Source organism: Salvelinus alpinus, chromosome 5, assembly GCF_045679555.1.
Source record: "Salvelinus alpinus chromosome 5, SLU_Salpinus.1, whole genome shotgun sequence".
NCBI classification, from domain to species: Eukaryota; Metazoa; Chordata; class Actinopteri; order Salmoniformes; family Salmonidae; genus Salvelinus; species Salvelinus alpinus.
Window position 1 is genome coordinate 63,798,493 of NC_092090.1, and position 19,232 is coordinate 63,817,724.

Consider the following 19,232-nt stretch of genomic DNA (forward strand, 5'->3'; position numbering starts at 1 on the left):
GGTAATGTCTACCCAGAGCTAGTCAAAGGGCAATAAGTGGATGGGTTGGACAGCTATGTGTTATTATGTTTGCTGCTATGGCAACCTGCAGATCAGTGAGGGCTTTGCTACATACTTTCAGGACCAACACGGGCCAGAGCACGGCAGGTATACTGGACTATACAGACCTATATAGAGGAGAGATGAGTCACAGCAGGATACTGGACAGCATCTTCAAACAGTGTGTGATCACTGATGTCTTGGAACAAGGCTTTGAGAGTTTGAGGTTGGCGTTTCCGTCACACACAAAAAGAGCACAGATCTGTGCAAAACACACCGTAAAACTCATTACAGTCCGAAGCACAATTACATTTGAAGCCTTTCGTCAAAAGATGCGCGTTTATAAGGGGAATAATATTTCACCCGAGTCTTGTAATCTGCGTGATGAAGGGGATGCACACGATCAACCGCAAGTCGCGGTATTTGGAACTGGCATAGAATAATATGCCTTTCCCATTCCTTTGAAGTATTAGGGTTATTCTGCTCACTGCCATTTGCTGGTGCAAAATGCCTCCCCGAATCTCCAAGGCATCACTTGAAAGGTGCAACGGATGAAAAGAAGAGAAAAGGGATGAAGTGGATTAGAGCTGACCCCATTTAGTCGACTGGTCCGTTGTTTGGTTGATAGGCTGTTGGTCGACCGAGATTTCTGTAATCGAGCAGTGGCAAAAAATAAATACAAAAAAATGAATAGAGGACAAGACACCTGTCTGATTTGCGCCTTTCTCAGTGGACTAATCCATTGTGGAGGCCGTGGGGGTGGCGCAGTCCATCAACTAAGTCATGTGCTGCTGAAATTGTATATGGTTAAGGACAATGGTGCAACACGCGGCCGCTGTCCGCGGTTCTGAAGCAACCGTGTGCTGTTGATTTGGCGTCTTTTCCTAGACCATGTTGCTATGTGCATACTAGCAAAGTCAACCAGCATATTGGTGTTGAGAACAATGCGGCGGAGGCAGCAGCAGAGTTAGGAGACGAGAAAACAGCCCTTGCCTTAATTGTCTAAGGAAGGTGAGGAGAGAGGACACCCCGACTTATTTAGGTCTATAATCAATAGCCTGACTGTTAAATGGGCCTGGCTTTATAAATCATCCGTATATATCTACAGAAATAAGACTGATCCTGCTTTTGTTGCCTGTTTGAGTGTTTGTTTAATAGCCTCACGCAACACAACATGTCGGATAATCTTTGCTATGCTGTAATAAAACCCTCTGGTATAATTTACAATGTATTTAGTGTTGTTTACACTGTTCCAAATTGTCTCAAAAATAATATGTATCATAATCATTTTTCTTGATCTCCTTCTTATTGTTATTATTGCTATTTGTATTATGATCATCATTATAATAATAAGTAATGTCATTATCATTAGTAGGCTTATTATAGCAGTGGTATAACCACCATTGAGCTGCAGGCCTAAGAGCACATCCTGTTTAGTCTTAATATCATAACTTAATTAGGCCTATATTGCAATACTTATATACAGTTGAAGTCGGAAGTTTACATACACCTTAGCCAAATACATTTAAACTCAGTTTTTCACCGCTCCTGACATTTAATCCTAGTAAAAATGCCCTTCTTAGGTCAGGTAGGATCACCACTTTATTTTAAGAATGTGAAATGTCAGAATAATAGTAGAGAGAATAATTTTTGTTTCAGCTTTTATTTCTTTCATCACATTCCCAGTGGGTCAGAAGTTTACATACACTCAGTTAGTTTTTGGTAGCATTGCCTTTAAATTGTTTAACTTGGGTCAAACGTTTCGGGTAGCCTTCCACAAGCTTACCACAATAAGTTGAGTGAATTTTGGCCCATTTCTCCTGACAGAGCTGGTGTAACTGAGTCAGGTTTGTAGGCCTCCTTGCTCGCACACGCTTTTTCAGTTCTGCCCACACATTTTCTATAGGATTGAGGCCAGGGATTTGTGATGGCCACTCCAATACCTTGACTTTGTTGTCCTTAAACAATTTTGCCACAACTTTGGAAGTATGCTTGGGGCCATTGTCCATTTGGAAGACCCATTTGCGACCAAGCTTTAACATCCTGACTGATGTCTTGAGATGTTGCTTCAATATATCCACATAATTTACCCCCCTCATGATGCCATCTATTTTGTGAAGAGCACCAGTCCCTCCTGCTGCAATGCACCCCCACAACATGATACTGCCACCCCCGTGCTTCACAGTTGGGATGGTGTTCTTCGGCTTGCAAGCCTCCCCCTTTTTCCCCCAAACATAACGATGGTCATTATGGTCAAACAGTTCTATTTTTGTTTCATCAGACCAGAGGACATTTCTCCAAAAAGTATGATATTTTTCCCCATGTGTAGTTGCAAACCGTAGTCTGGCTTTTTTATGGCGGTTTTGGAGCAGTGGCTTCTTCCTTGCTGAGCGGCATTTCAGGTTATGTCGATATAGGACTCGTTTTACTGTGGATATAGATACTTTTGTACCTGTTTCCTCCAGCATTTTCACAAGGTCCTTTGCTGTTGTTCTGGGATTGATTGTCACTTTTCGCACCAAAGTACGTTCATCTCTAGGAGACTGAACGCGTCTCCTTCCTGAGCGGTATGGCGGCTGCGTGGTCCCATGGTGTTTATACTTGCGTACTATTGTTTGTACAGATGAACGTGGTACCTTCAGGCGTTCGGAAATTGCTCCCAAGGATGAACCAGACTTGTGGAGGTCTACAATTATTTTTCTGAGGTCTTGATTTCTTTTGATTTTCCCATGATGTCAAGAAAAGAGGCAGTGAGTTTGAAGGTAGGCCTTGAAATACATCCACAGGTACACCTCCAATTGACTCAAATGATGTCATGATCAGAAGCTTCTAAAGTCATGACATAATTTTCTGGAATTTTCCAAGCTGTTTAAAGGGACAGTCAACTTAGTGTATGTAAACTTCTGACCCACTGGAATTGTGATACAGTGAATTATAAGTGAAATAATCTGTCTGTAAACAATTGTTGGAAAAATTACTTGTGTCATGCACAAAGTAGATGTCCTAACCGACTTGCCAAAACTATAGTTTGTTATCAAGAAATTTGCGGAGTGGTTCTTAAGCCTAGGCGTCCCGCTAGCAGGACAACTTCCGGTGAAACTGGTGGGCGCGCAATTCAAATAAATAATCATAAACTTATGGATATTAAACATTTAGGAACATATAAGTGTCTTATATCGGTTGAAAGCTTAAGTTCTTGTTAATCTAACTGCACTGTCCGATTTTACAGTAGCTATTACAGCGAAAACATGCCATGCGATTGTTTGAGGACGGCACCTCACATCAAAATATTTTCCACCATCACAGGTTTCATAAATTCACAAATAGCGATTAAATATTCACTTACTTTTTGAAAATCTTCTTCTGATTTGTCATCCAAAGGGTCCCAGCTATAACATGTAGTTTCGTTTTGTTAGATAAAATCCTTCTTTATATCCCAAAAAGTCAGTTTAGTTGGCGCCATCGATTTGAGTAATCCACTCGTTCAACATGCAGAGAAAGGAATCCGAAAATCTACCCCTAAACTTTATTTCAACAAGTCAAAATAGATTTCTATTTACTCCTCAGATACCCTAAAATGTAATCAAACTATAATATTTCTCACGGAAAGAAGTATGTTCAATCGGAAATCGATTTTAGCAGGTGCTTCCTGTCTTCATTGCGTGCGCAAACACGAATTTCCAAGATTGTGTCCCCGTACTAAAATTGATATTTCTTATTCGTTTTGGAAGTTACAAGCCTGAAACCTTTAACATAGACTGCTGACACCCTGTGGAAGCTATAGGAATTGCATCCAGGGAGCTAATTTTCAGTATGCCCTTATACTTGCCATTGTAAGATGATGGTCTCTCTCTCAAAAAAAATCTTCTTTGGATTTTCTCCTACCATATCTATTGTATTATATTCTCCTACATTATTTTAACAATTCTACAAACTTCAAAGTGTCTTCTTTCCAATGGTACCAATTATATGCATACCCTGGCTTCAGGGCCTGAGCAACAGGCAGTTTACTTTGGGCACATCATTCAGGCGGAAATTGAGAAAAAAGGAGCCCTAATTAATGACTCCAACCTAAGTGTATGTAAACTTCCGACTTCAACTGTAGGCTACTGTATCGATCAATCATTAATGTGTTCATCACACAGCATAGAGTCATTCATGATTTGAAATGCAATCAAGCATTTGTTATAAAAATAAAATAACAAAGCGACCCTTGAATAATTAGCGTAAACAATAAATAAACCGTTCTATTTTGACATTTGCATTTCTGAACGCATGCGACTGTTTTTAGTATTTTCTGTAATAAAGGCTTTACAACAGACTCTCTGGTACGCTTTTAATTTATTTTGTGTTGTTTACATTGTTCCAAATGGTCAGGAAAATTATATTATAATCTAACAGCACCTGTTTGGCACACATAATATGCACATAGCACTTGTTCCTTACCTTCTTTTTCTTGATCTCCAATATTTTCCACAATTAGTCAAATTTATTCCACACATCTGACTTCCCCTTTACCTCCTGAGCAACCAGTAAACATTCCCCCGTTTTGAGTTTGTCACGTCATCTGCATCTATTTTGTTGTCACATGTGTTACGGTGTTCAGAGTTTGTTATAAACAATTTATTGGTAATGTTTATCCTAAACAAATGAGGGATTTCGGTAACTAAACTTTTAGGTCAGAAATGGCTGTAATTATGTTGCAGCTTCAGCAACACGGACAGCGTGATCAACACTGTTGATGATCTGTGGTGGTCGCTGCAGCAGGGAGGAGAGAGAGAGACAATGGGTGCTAGTCACACAGTCACTCACTGTCAATTTTTTTTACACAGCGCAGCAAGTCTGAGCCTGGCTCGGTCATTTGTATGTCTTAATTATTTCCTCAAACAGAGAGCTTAAAGCATCAGACAATCTCGTTGCATATAGGATGTGTCTATATATGGAAAAATACACATTTTAAAATGTTGACCAATCGATTGGTTGAAAGAACAGATGACTCTCGGTCGACCAAGATTTTCTTTAGTCCGGAACAGCCCTAAAGTGGATTGTTTTTAAGTACACACTCTTTTTTCCTCGCCATATACAATTACCCAACGTTGTTCTTCTCGTGTTTGTATCATCCAGAGCCATATACTATATACAGAGTAGTTTTGTAAAGTGATGGTTTCCGGCGCCGATAGAGATGGCCGCCTCGCTTCGCGTTCCTAGGAAACTATGCAGTATTTAGGTTTTTTATGTGTTATTTCTTACATTGTTACCCCAGGAATTCTTAGGTTCTATTACACAGTCAGGAGGAACTATTGGATATAAGAGCAACGTCAACTCACCAACATTACGACCAGGAATACGACTTTCGCAAAGCGGATCCTCTGTTTGGTCCACCACCCAGAACAATGGATCGGATCCCAGCCGGCGACCCAAAACAACGGTGCCGCAGACGGAGCGGTCTTCTGGTCAGGCTCCGTAGACGGGCACATCGCGCACCACTCCCAAGCATACTACTCGCCAATGTCCAGTCTCTTGACAACAAGGTAGACGAAATCCGAGCAAGGTTTGCCTTCCAGAGAGACATCAGAGATTGTAGCGTTCTTTGTTTCACGAAAACATGGCTCACTCGGGATACGTCATCAGAGTCGGTACAGCCACCTGGCTTCTTCACGCATCGCGCCGACAGAAACAAACATCTCTCTGGTAAGAAGAAGGGCGGGGGTGTATGCCTTATGATTAACGAGACGTGGTGTGATCATAACAACATACAGGAACTCAAGTCCTTTTGTTCACCTGACTTAGAATTCCTTACAATCAAATGCCGACCACATTATCTACCAAGAGAATTCCCTTCGATCATAATCACAGTAGTGTATATCCCCCCCAAGCAGACACATCGACGGCCCTGAAAGAACTTCATTTGACTCTATGTAAACTGGAAACCACATTTCCTGAGGCTGCATTTATTGTAGCTGGGGATTTTAACAAGGCTAATCTGAAAACAAGGCTCCCTAAATTTTATCAGCATATCGAATGCGCAACCCGGGCTGGCAAAACCCTGGATCATTGTTATTCTAACTTCCGCCTCGCATATAAAGCCCTCCCCCGCCCTCCTTTCGGAAAATCTGACCACGACTCCATTTTGTTGCTCCCAGCCTATAGACAGAAACTAAAACAGGAAGCGCCCGTGCTCAGGACTGTTCAACGCTGATCCGACCAATCGGATTCCACGCTTCAAGATTGCTTCAATCACGTGGACTGGGATATGTTCGGGATAGCGTCGGACAATAACATTGATGAATACGCTGATTCGGTGAGCGAGTTTATTAGCAAGTGCATAGGTGATGCAGCGTCTATTAAAACATTCCCCAACCAGAAACCGTGGATTGATGGCAGCATTCGTGCAAAACTGAAAGGGCGAACCACTGCTTTTAATCAGGGCAAGGTGACCGGAAACATGACCGAATACAAACAGTGTAGCTATTCCCTCCGCAAGGCAATCAAACAAGCTAAGCGTCAGTATAGAGACAAAGTAGAGTCGCAATTCAACGGCTCAGACACAAGAGGTATGTGGCAGGGTCTACAGTCAATCACGGATTACAAAATAATAACCAGCCCCGTCGCGGACCACGATGTCTTGCTCCCAGACAAACTAAACAACTTATTTGCTCGCTTTGAGGACAATACAGTGCCACTGACACGGCCCGCTATCAAAACCTGCGAACTCTCCTTCACTGCAGCCGACGTGAGTAAAATATTTAAACGTGTCAACCCTCGCAAGGCTGCCGGCCCAGACGGCATCCCCACCCACGTCCTCAGAGCATGCGCAGACCAGCTGGCTGGTGTGTTTACGGACATATTCAATCAATCCTTATCCCAGTCTGCTGTTCCCACATGCTTCAAGAGGGCCACCATTGTTCCTGTTCCCAAGAAAGCGAAGGATACTGAGCTAAATGACTATCGCCCCATAGCACTCACTTCCGTCCTCATGAAGTGCTTTGAGAGACTAGTCAAGGACCATATCACCTCCACCCTACCTGACACCCTAGGCCCACTCCAATTTGCTTACCGCCCCAATAGGTCCACAGACGACGCAATCGCAATGACACTGCACATTGCCCTAACCCATCTGGACAAGAGGAATACCTATGTAAGAATGCTGTTCATCGACTACAGCTCAGCATTTAACACCATAGTACCCTCCAAACTCGTCATTAAGCTCGAGACCCTGGGTCTCGACCCCGCCCTGTGCAACTAGGTCCTGGACTTCCTGACGGGCCGCCCCCAGGTGGTGAGGGTAGGTAACAACATCTCCACCCCGCTGATCCTCAACACTGGGGCCCCACAAGGTTGCGTTCTCAGCCCTCTCCTGTACTCCCTGTTCACCCATGACTGCGTGGCCATACATGCCTCCAACTCAATCATCAAGTTTTCAGACGACACTACAGTGGTAGGCTTGATTACCAACAACGACGAGACTGTATACAGGGAGGAGGTGAGGGCCCTCGGAGTGTGGTGTCAGGAAAATAACCTCACACTCAATGTCAACAAAACAAAGGAGATTATCGTGGACTTCAGGAAACAGCAGAGGGAGCACCCCCCTATCCACATCGACGGGACAGTAGTGGAGAAGGTTGAAAGTTTTAAGTTCCTCGGCATAGACATCACGGACAAACTGAAATGGTCCACCCACACAGACAGCGTGGTGAAGAAGGCGCAGCAGCGCCTCTTCAACCTCGGGAGGCTGAAGAAATTTGGCTTGTCACTTTTACAGATGCACAATCGAGTGCATCCTGTCGGGATGTATCACCGCCTGGTACGGCAACTGCTCCCACAACCGTATGGCTCTCCAGAGGGTAGTGAGGTCTGCACAACGCATCACCGGGGGCAAACTACCTGCCCTCCAGGACACCTACACCACCCGATGTCACAGGAAGGCCAAAAAGATCATCAAGGACAACAACCACCCGAGCCACTGCCTGTTCACCCCGCTATCATCCAGAAGGCGAGGTCAGTACAGGTGCATCAAAGCCGGGACCGAGAGACTGAAAAACAGCTTCCATCTCAAGGCCATCAGACTGTTAAACAGCCATCACTAACAGTGAGTGGCTGCTGCCAACATACTGACTCATCTCTAGCCACTTTAATAATGAAGAAATGTATGTAATAAATGTATCACTAGCCACTTTAAACAATGCCACTTTATATAATGTTTACATACCCTACATTACTCATCTCATATGTATATACTGTACTCTATACCATCTACTGCATCTTGCCTATGCCGTTCGGCCATCGCTCATTCATATATTTTTATGTACATATTCTTATTCATTCCTTTACACTTGTGTGTATATAAGGTAGTTGTTGTGAAATTGTTAGGTTAGATTACTTGTTAGATATTACTGCATGGTCGGAACTAAAAGCACAAGCATTTCGATAACACTCGCATTAACATCTGCTAACCATGTGTGTGTCACAAACGAAACTTGATTTGATTTGGCTAAACTCAGCTTGACATTTCAAATTGTAACGAGCACCATGTTGAAACCAAAACTCCCAAGCCGATTGTATCCTATGCAAATGAGACTTATTGTCATGGAACTTTTGGTTCCAACATAAAGTAAAACTCTTGGTCCCATCATAGACAGTGGAAAGAAGGAGAAAAGGAGGGTGAAGTTGTTTTTCAAGTCTGTATAGTGACAATCCTCCCACAGTCTTCCCCTCGGCATCTAGAATTACCCAGAAATGTTCTTCTTTTGTCTATGCTCTTTAATCATGTCACTTTTATGACATGAGCTTGGCTCAGTGCAAACAGTTAAACCCTGACAACAGTTAAACCCTGACATGGGCTGCATCCCAAATAGCACCCTATTCCCTATAAAGTGCTACTTTTGACCAGGTCCCATAGGGTAGTATTGGACTATAGTGAATAGGATTCCCTTTGGGAAGCAGACGTTCTTGTTACTCACAGTGAAACTATAGGCAGAAACACAACGTGGGCTTACTACTGGTATTACTCCACATGTATCCTTTATTTTTGAATCACCCTCTCCGTCGTTCTCTCTCTCTCTCTCTTTGTCTCGCTCTGGTCTCTCTGTCTTTCTCTGCCCCTCCTCCTCCCTACATCTTTCTCTCTGTGTAGTTGTCCAGCAAAGAGACAGAGGAACAGTCTAAACTCAAGGCTCTGCTGAGGTGGAGGAGACTCTCAGACGAACTACAGAACTCTGAGGAGCAGCTGCAGATCCTCAGGTCCATTTCTCATTGGTTAACTGGCCTGTCAGTCTATCTGACTGACTATTCATTGGTGGTTTTGTCTGTTATCCGCCCCTTACCGTTTGTCTCTCAGCACAATTGTAAATGCAATCCATTGGTTTGTAGCTGTGGAGTCTGTGGCAATGGTTATCATCCAATATACTCTTTAAACATTGCGATAACTTGTGGGTAGAGCTGTAAATGTATGTGTGTACGTGTGTGTGTGTGTGTGTGTCTGTGTGCACGTGTAGAAGTGGAGATAACATCACAGTGCATTCCTGAGATTCAGGTGGAGCAGGTGTGGCCATACATAGGGTGTGCCGGAGGGAGGGAGGGGGGAGGGAGGGAGGGAGGGAGGGGGGAGGGCGTGATTGGTGCAGGGTTTATTGGCACCTGTCAGGACAAGATACATCTTTTCATTTAACCTTTATTTAACTAGGAAAGTCTGTTTAAGAACAAATTCTTATTTACAATGACGGCCTACCGGGGAACAATGGGTTAACTGCCTTGTTCTGGGGCAGAACGACCGATTTTGACCTTGTCGCATCTGGGATTTGATCCACCAACATTTCGGTTACTGGCACAACGCTCTAACCACTAGGCTACCTGCCGCCCCCAAAAAATAAATAAATAAAATAAAAAAACTCGGGAATCCTGCTGACAGAATTCACACCAGCCATACATTCTGATCGCTTAGGTGTTTTGTAAAAGCACCCTGGTTCTGACAACGATAACTCGTTTGTCGAGTGCAATGTCTGGAAAGCTACAAGCAACGAATCCCAAACACCCTGTCGAAATCTCAAAGCATGTGAAGAATCAAAAAGAACCCACAAACACTATCTCATTTGCAACACAGTCCAAGTTGGCCAAAATACAGAGTAAATCCCCTTCGATTAATCCTTGACAACCCTAGGCTAGCGATGGCTGTTTCATAGACTTAGCGAGCCATGTCTCTACGAGTTCTTCTAGTCAAATTACCAGTGTAAATGTGTGGAATAACGTTGGGCACAAAGTCAGAAGATCCTAGTCAGTCAGACTGTTGCGGTGTTGGCTACAGGCCAGTGACAGACTCCCTAGACTTCCTCCCTGTACAAAGCTGATGTGGCTCTATTGCCAGACATTAATTGTGGTGGAATATAATATAAATAACACATCGTTTTGTTGTCAGTGCTCCGAACATTCTAGAAGGCGTGATGAGATGGAACAACCCAAAACAGTGCTCCCTGTCCAAAGCAGCAGATTACTCATCTGAAGGCTGGTTTTGTTGTTCACGTTCACTCGGTCACTGCTCAAACCCACATTTCAACACATGCACAGTTTTGCATGCAAGGACGCATTCACACACACACACACACACACACACACACACACACACACACACACACACACACACACACACACACACACACACACATACACACATACATACATACATACATATATATACATATATATATATATATATATATATATATATATATATATACTGGTGTTTAAACACTGGCCCTGGAGGGCCCCATAGTTTATCTGTCCCTTTCAGAATAGTTATATTTAGAGACTTGAGGCTGAGGTGATTATTCCTACTGATTTATCGGTGTGGTTGCTAGTGTTTTTATACCTTATCCGGTTTCCACAGCGAAACCTGTGTGATCTGTAGACGTAAGGATATACCCTAAGGAGCTATAAACCTGTGTGTGTGACATAAAGTGCTGTCTACTCTGGTAATAGCCTCTGATTTCCTCTGATACGCACACACCCACAAAGGCACACACACACCCTTGTCTAAAAACAGATTCACCCCCCTACCCATCCATCCAAGGCATTGTAATGGGTGGGAATCCTTTGTCTAACAGGTCTATGAGGAATCTGTGTCCACGTTTTCTCTCTCCCCGCACATCTGTTGCTGTTTCTAACACACACACACACACTGACATACAGTACGCTTTGTCTCTCTCTCGCGCTCTCGCTCTCACCCTCTCTTTAATGTAATTCAATTCAATTCAGTATACTTAATTGACATGGAAAGTAAACACTTACAGTGTCACAGTAAACATGTAGCGACAATGGTCAAAGGCAGGAATATACTAGACTGTTTGTAATTACGCAATAATAGTGATAGTGTATATTATTATATGTCTCTCGCTCTCAGTGATTTTATATCGCTCACACACACACACACACACACACACACACACACACACACACACACACACACACACACACACACACACACACACACACACACACACACACACACACACAGACTGCTCTGGGGAGATATGCTCGGGTCTAAAAAGGGTTCCGTCTTATCACCTGTGGACAGAACGACAGAGAGAAAGGGAATCAGGATCTGCTTTACATCACATCAGTATTCACAGAGAAATCAAGACATCAGAAGACATGAGCGATAGAAGAGAGCTCTGGGTAGAACTGTGGTGAACAAATAGTCTTCTACAGCGGTGGTTCTCAACTGGTTTTGCCTCGGGACCCAAATTGAACCAGGTTGTCAGTGTTCGCATCACAATTTTTTGTTGTTGCCAAAATGCAATCTGGAAAACGATTTTGAATGCTATATTGATAGTAAATGTAGCATTTATATGACCAGGGAACAACAGTCCCACCCTTTTCATGGTCAATAATTCAATTTTGCCCATTTTCTTGATGAAGAATGTTAAGCTCACTAAAATCAACAAAATCCGCTAAATAGCGCTGCTAATAACTCTATATTGAAAATACTGTGATAGTTCAGAGGTTAAATTATTACAAAAGATATTCTACACACTTTCTACCTGGTTTTAGTCGTTTAAGTTCAGACTGGAGTATTTTTAATAAAAAAATCAATAGAAGGGCCTCCCGAGTGGCGCAGCGGTCTAAGGCACTGCATCTCAGTGCTAGAGGCGTCACTACAGACCCAGGTTGTGTCACCGCGGTCTAAGGCACTGCATCTCAGTGCTAGAGGCGTCACTACAGACCCAGGCTGTGTCACCGCGGTCTAAGGCACTGCATCTCAGTGCTAGAGGCATCACTACAGACCCAGGCTGTGTCACCGCGGTCTAAGGCACTGCATCTCAGTGCTAGAGGCGTCACTACAGACCCTGGCTGTGTCACCGCGGTCTAAGGCACTGCATCTCAGTGCTAGAGGCGTCACTACAGACCCAGGCTGTGTCACCGCGGTCTAAGGCACTGCATCTCAGTGCTAGAGGCGTCACTACAGACCCAGGCTGTGTCACAGCGGTCTAAGGCACTGCATCTCAGTGCTAGAGGCGTCACTACAGACCCAGGCTGTGTCACCGCGGTCTAAGGCACTGCATCTCAGTGCTAGAGGCGTCACTACAGACCCAGGCTGTGTCACAGCGGTCTAAGGCACTGCATCTCAGTGCTAGAGGCGTCACTACAGACCCAGGCTGTGTCACAGCGGTCTAAGGCACTGCATCTCAGTGCTAGAGGCGTCACTACAGACCCAGGCTGTGTCACCGCGGTCTAAGGCACTGCATCTCATAGCCGACTAAACTCAACTCCACCATTTACGATGGAGTTGATCGGCGACTAGTGTGGCGGACTGGAGCGCCGCCGTCACATCAAGACGACTGATTTCAGCATACGCACACACGATCTGAACAACCTATAGGATGTTATGACTTGTTCTAACCAATCTTTCCTCATTTGACTTTGTTTTACCTGGCCAACAGGGGAGGAGTAGGTAGTAACTTAGAGTAGTCAGTTATGTCAACCATGTCTACTGCATGTCTGGCTATGAGAAATCTCTCATGGTTAAACCAAGCTTCGCTAGTTTTGGTTATCTTTTACAAAGAGATTCTTCCAGGTAGTGCAATCACATATAACGACGTCATTGTTCGACGTGATTAATATAATTACTGTAATGTTGATGCTATTCAATTAGCGGTTAACTGTGTCCTGAGCAGATCGTAGTCATGTACTGGATCTGAAATCGAGTTCTTCAGCTTCTACCATCTCCACAGGGAAATGTCAAGAGAGGACAGAACTCAGGAAGTTCAAGTGACAGACACACACACACACACATGCGCTCATGAAGAGACTCTCTCACACACACACACACACACACACACACACACACACACACACACACACACACACACACACACACACACACACACACACACACACACACACACACACACACACACACACACACACACACACACATACATACAGAGTGTACTAAGAAGAGGCTTCCGGTGAATTCCAGGAAGCTGATGATTTTCCTCTGTGGCCCACTCTGAGCAGACCAAACACTACTGTAATTTCCTCTCCTCCAATCTCATCCCCTCCCATCACGCTCGCCCTAATGCAGTTTATACTCCATTAGCTGCTGGTGGAAGAAGGGTAAATCGGGTAGCTGACCAGGCCTGTGTAACCGGAAACAATCACAAACAATCGGCCAGTTGGCTGAGAGGAGAAACAACCTCAGTAGATCAATTACACAGATACCCAGTGTTGTCATGGCGAGTGCTGTGTGTGTGTGTGTGTTTCACCTCTTTGCAATTTGCAGAGATATACAGTGTGTTGTCATGAGGAATGTGTGTGAGTGTGCGCCTTTCACCCTGTCTGTAGCCGGGCCTCGTGCTCCCTCAGTCAGAGGGAGCTGAGAGAAATGGCCAGTGATGAGGAGTGTATTGATCAGCTAGCCAGACGCCTGCCCTGCCTGTGTATCGACGGGAGCAGACTGATCCTTCAAGGGTTCCGTATTGGCAGCCCGAGTTAATCTTCTCTAAATCATCAATACTTTTGAACTGGAACTATCATCGCATCCTGAGTCAGACAGAGCACGGGAATCACTTTGTTGGTTGTATTGCTTTTGTGTGTGAATTCCCACATGAAAAAATACTATAGTTTATTATAGAATTAATACTGTAGTATTACTATAGTTCAACTGTAGTGTTTTTGCGGACTTTAGTATGCTGTTGTATTTACTATAGTGTTTTTGAATATATTACTGTAGTATACTATAGTATTTACAGTTTACTATTGTATAAATAATGTTGTGTTTTTGTGGACAGTAGTATACTATAGTATTTACTGTTGTGTTTTTGCAGACAATACTGTAGTATTTACTATAGTGTTTTTGTTTTATTATCTTTGACCTGGAAGTGCAGGCTTTCTCCTTGAGGAAACCTACTGGAGAAATAGTAAAATATAGAATTTTCATGTTTTCGACATGATATTCGTCGCCAGACCCACTGGCTCCAGGTCATCTATAAGTCCATGCTAGGTAAAGCTCCGCCTTATCTCAGTTCACTGGTCACGATAACAACACCCACCCGTAGCACGCGCTCCAGCAGGTATATCTCACTGATCATCCCAAAAGCCAACACCTCATTTGGCCGCCTTTCCTTCCAGTTCTCTGCTGCCTGTGACTGGAACGAATTGCAAAAATCGCTGAAGTTGGAGACTTTTATTTCCCTCACCAACTTTAAACATCTGCTATCTGAGCAGCTAACCCGATCGCTGCAGCTGTACATAGTCCATCTGTAAACAGCCCACCCAATTTACCTACCTTATCCCCTTACTGTTTTTATTTATTTACTTTTCTGCTCTTTTGCACACCAGTATCTCTACTTCCACATGATCATCTGATGATTTATCACTCCAGTGTTAATCTGCTAAATTGTAATTATTCACTCCTATGGCCTATTTATTGCCTACCTCCTCATGCTTTTTGCACACAATGTATATAGACTCATTTTTTTTCTCTCACACTGCTATGCTTTATTTTGGCCAGGTCGCAGTTGTAAATGAGAACTTGTTCTCAACTAGCCTACCTGGTTAAATAAAGGTGAAATAAAAAATAAAACTAAATGTAGGAGGTATAGAACTGGGATCTGACCGGATAGTTCAGAGATACTGCTCCTTCTATAACATGTAATTTAATGGTCTATACTTACTCACTTATGGGTGGCACAAATGTGTATATGGGGGAGGGGAATGGGCAGGATATGCAAATGAATTACTTTAGCATTACTATAGTTTAAAAAACTGTGTTTTTGTGGACATTGATGAGCATTTACTGAAGTGTTTTTGCAGACTGTAGTATAGGATTTATTATAGTATTCTACAGTAAGGACTACACATGATCAAGGGATACTGCAGTGTGTAGTATTGTATTCCCCAGTATACTACAGTTTGCTGTAGAATTCTATAGTAAGTACTGTAGTATTCTATAGTAAACTGAAGTATTTTTTCATGTGAGGTGTGTTTCATTGTTTTGTGTGTGTGTGTGTGTGGGTCTTCTGTGCATGTGCTTGCGAGCGTGTGTGTGTGTTCTCATGAAGGCAGAGCTCAGTGAGTCATGGGCAGTAAAGTCCAAGCGTAGCGTGGTGAGGTCGTATAAACACTATAGAATGCCATTATAAATCTGGATGTGATTTGTGGCCTGCCTTTAGCACAATGGCAGCCTGTTTAATGTACAGGACCAATGAGAGCGGTTACACGGGTGGAGTATTCCTTTTAACTTCCTCGTCTATTGGAAATGGAGCCCACTTTACATTTCAAAACGGTCACACCATAGTCATGTCTGTTGAAAGAAATAGGAGCAGGGCAAATAGGACAGTCAGTGGCGTACTGTCTGGCTGTCTGTCCTGTCTGACTGTCCTGTCTGACTGTCCTGTCCAGTGTGACTGTCTGTCCTGTCTGACTGTCTGTCCTGTCTGACTGTCTGTGTGCAGGCCCAACATGGAGAGTACAGGCCAGGTCAGTGAGTCTGGGTCGTCCCTGGTCAAACATGCCCTCAACCCTGAGAAAGCCTTCATGCAAGTACACTACCTCAAGGTACGGAGAAATAACACAACATACAGTAGGACCAGTGTGACAGTAGCTTATCAAATACCGGAGGTGTCCGTCTCCCACCTCTTTAGGTGTTGTATTCGTTTGGTATTTGATGTCCCCTCCTGCTCTGATGGATATGGTTTGTGTGTGTTTTTTTCTTCTCTTCCAGGGCTACTTCCTCCTCAGGTTCCTGGCCAGTAAAGTAGGACACGAGTACTTCCTCCACTTCTTCAGGCTCTTTGTAAAGAAATACCATGGACAACTAATTCTCTCTCAGGTAGGTGCTACTGTGTTATTACAAACGCAAAAGTCCATTTCACATGGAAAACTGATCTACCACGAAGAGAAATGCTTTTAACCTAAATCTTGGAGTCAACTCTCTCACACAAGTTGTCAGTGGTTACTCGTTAATGCAGACATGCATTCTGCTGCACCGAAACCAATAAGGTGTCGGTTGAGGTGGTACTGAAAGGGATAAAGCAGTCAGCGTTTGAAACACTCTCTCTCTATGTAAATGTTGATCCGAGTGCCTTACCTGTCAAGAGTTGTTGGTCCTGCCAGGACCTTACGGCTGTGAGCGCTCACACCTGGTCATGTGCGTGTTTGTGTGCGTGTGCGTGTGTGCGTGTGTTTGTGTGCGTGTGTGTGTGTAAGCCACCACACCTGGCCCTTGGTGCCTGCAGTTGAGGCCCCGGGGCCCCATTCATTAATGAATGTTTCATAAACACGTTCAGACACAAAGCAGTGACCTAGGTTCACAGGCACAGAGTTATTCTAAGAGCACTAATCATTATACACACACACACATACATACATACATACATACATACATACATACATACATACACTGAACTACATGCAATTAATCATTGATGTTTTGGTTCAGGATTTCTTGCAAATGCTGCTGGAGACCTTTCCTGACATGGAGAGGTAAGTGGATATTAGTCATTCATAAACTGACAATTGTAAACCCAGATCCACTAATGTTTACTGTGAAAAGACGACCGCTTTCTCTCTCTCTGCTATCTCTTTCCTCTCTACTCATCTCACTCCCTCGCTTTCTCTCCTCCTTCATTTATCGTCTCTTTCCTCTATTCAGTCTTTCTCTCGTTGCCTCTCCCTCACTACAAATGATCTGTCCCTCCCTTTATCCCACTCTCTTGCTGTCTTCTCCACCCCCCCACCCCCCTCCCTCCTCCCTCCTCTAGCCTCCTCCCTTCTCCCTCCTCTCAGAGCGGTGTCTTCTCCCTGCCTGTGCTGTAGCCTGTGTCCAGAGCAGATTGATTAAATTAAAGTGAGAGTTGGAGGGATAGTTAGGGTCGGTCAATATTTGTGTCTGCTGCTTCTGACTGTAAACACCACGGACTGAAAGAGACTGGAAACAGGCTTAGGAAACTTGTGTGTGCACATGCATCCATACGTGTGTGTGTGTGTGTGTGTGTGTGTGTGTGTGTGTGTGTGTGTGTGTGTGTGTGTGTGTGTGTGTGTGTGTGTGTGTGTGTGTGTGTGTGTGTGTGTGTGTGTGTGTGTGTGTGTGTGTGTGTTTGTGTTTGTGTGTGGGTGTGAATAAATGTGGGCAGTTGGGTTTGTGCCTGAATTTCCCCTTTCTACTACAGATGTGGGATCTTAATTTGAGCCAGTTTGCCACAGCAGGATACTAATCCTGCAGCAATAGGACATTTGAATTATTATGTGGATTATAATTAATGGGCGTTTTTTTGTAGGGGTCAAATTAAGATCCTACATCTGTATTTGAAGGTGTTGCTCGAAACATTTTCGACATTACGATAACTATTTTCCCAGGATGATGTTCTATCATTGTGTCTTAGGTAATAACAGTGGTTACATTAACAATAATAATTATGTTCTGCCATTGTGTTCCAGACAAGGCCTAACCCTTGAAGCTATTTATGCAGACTGGCTGGATCGACCCGGATTTCCTAAGGTAAGCTGCATGGTTGGAACGTACTGTATGCAGTTATACTGGCCAGAAAGGGCCTACTATATTGATGTGGAGGTTGGACTGTGGAGCTATTCCCCTTTTTATTATTACAAGACAGAGAGTTGGCAGACAGAAACACCAGGCAGACACCAGTTCAAGCTTAACAACTATGTATTTTTCATGACAATAAAAACATTGTGGTCATGTGCAATACCAATACAACATTATTGAAAATGTGATCCACAAGGTTTGAAACTAAGAAACACACACACACACACACACACACACACACACACACACACACACACACACACACACACACACACACACACACACACACACACACACACACACACTACCCCCCCTCGCTCTATCTCTCTCTCAATTCAAGGGCTTTAGTGGCATGGGAAACATGTTAACATTGCCAAAGCAAGTGGAATAGATAATAAACAAAAGTTAAGTAAACAACAAAAATGAACACTAACAGAAGTTCAAATATTATATTATGTCGTATTATGTCTATATAAAGCGTTGTAACGATGTGCAAATAGTTGAAGTACAACAGGGAAAATAAATAAACATACGGGTTGTATTTACAATGGTGTTTGTTCCTCACTGGTTGCTCTTTTCTTGTGGCAACAGGTCACAAATATTGCTGCAGTAATGGCACACTGGTATTTCACCCAGTAGATATGAGAGTTTATCAAAATTGGGTTTGTTTTTGAATTCTTTGTGGATTTGTGTAATCTGAGGGAAATATGTGTCTCTAATATGATCATACATTTGGCGGGAGGTTAGGAAGTGCAGCTCATTGGCGGGAGGTTAGGAAGTGCAGCTCATTGGCAGGAAGTTAGGAAGTGCAGCTCATTGGCAGGAGGTTAGGAAGTGCAGCTCATTGGCAGGAGGTTAGGAAGTGCAGCTCATTGGCAGGAAGTTAGGAAGTGCAGCTCTGTTTCCACCTCATTTTGTGGGCAGTGTGCACATAACCTGTCTACTCTTGAGAGCCAGGTTTCTCAATAGCAAGGCTATGCTCACTGAGTGTACATAGTCAAAGCTTTCCTTAAGTTTGGGTCAGTCACAGTGGTCAGGTATTCTGCCACTGTGTACTCTCTGTTTAGGGCCAAATAGCATTCTAGTTTGCTCTGTTTTTTTGTTAATTCTTTCCCATGTGTAAAGTAATTATCATTTTTTTTTCTCATGATTT

At 43.5% G+C, this 19,232-nt stretch overlaps 1 protein-coding gene across 3 annotated transcripts in view; it reads left to right on the forward strand.

The window, feature by feature from the left end:
* Positions 1-19,232, forward strand: part of aopep (aminopeptidase O (putative)) — a 112,670-nt gene that overhangs the window by 41,394 nt on the left and 52,044 nt on the right. For all 3 annotated transcript variants that reach the window (XR_011675126.1, XR_011675127.1, XM_071402649.1), the window contains exons 7-11: positions 9,173-9,279; positions 15,987-16,089; positions 16,256-16,363; positions 16,973-17,016; positions 17,971-18,031. Coding sequence is in view for 1 of the 3 variants with exons in the window: in XM_071402649.1 (XP_071258750.1) it covers positions 9,173-9,279; positions 15,987-16,089; positions 16,256-16,363; positions 16,973-17,016; positions 17,971-18,031 (423 nt within the window). In the remaining 2 variants the exon portion in view is untranslated. The remainder of the gene's footprint in view (positions 1-9,172; positions 9,280-15,986; positions 16,090-16,255; positions 16,364-16,972; positions 17,017-17,970; positions 18,032-19,232) is intronic.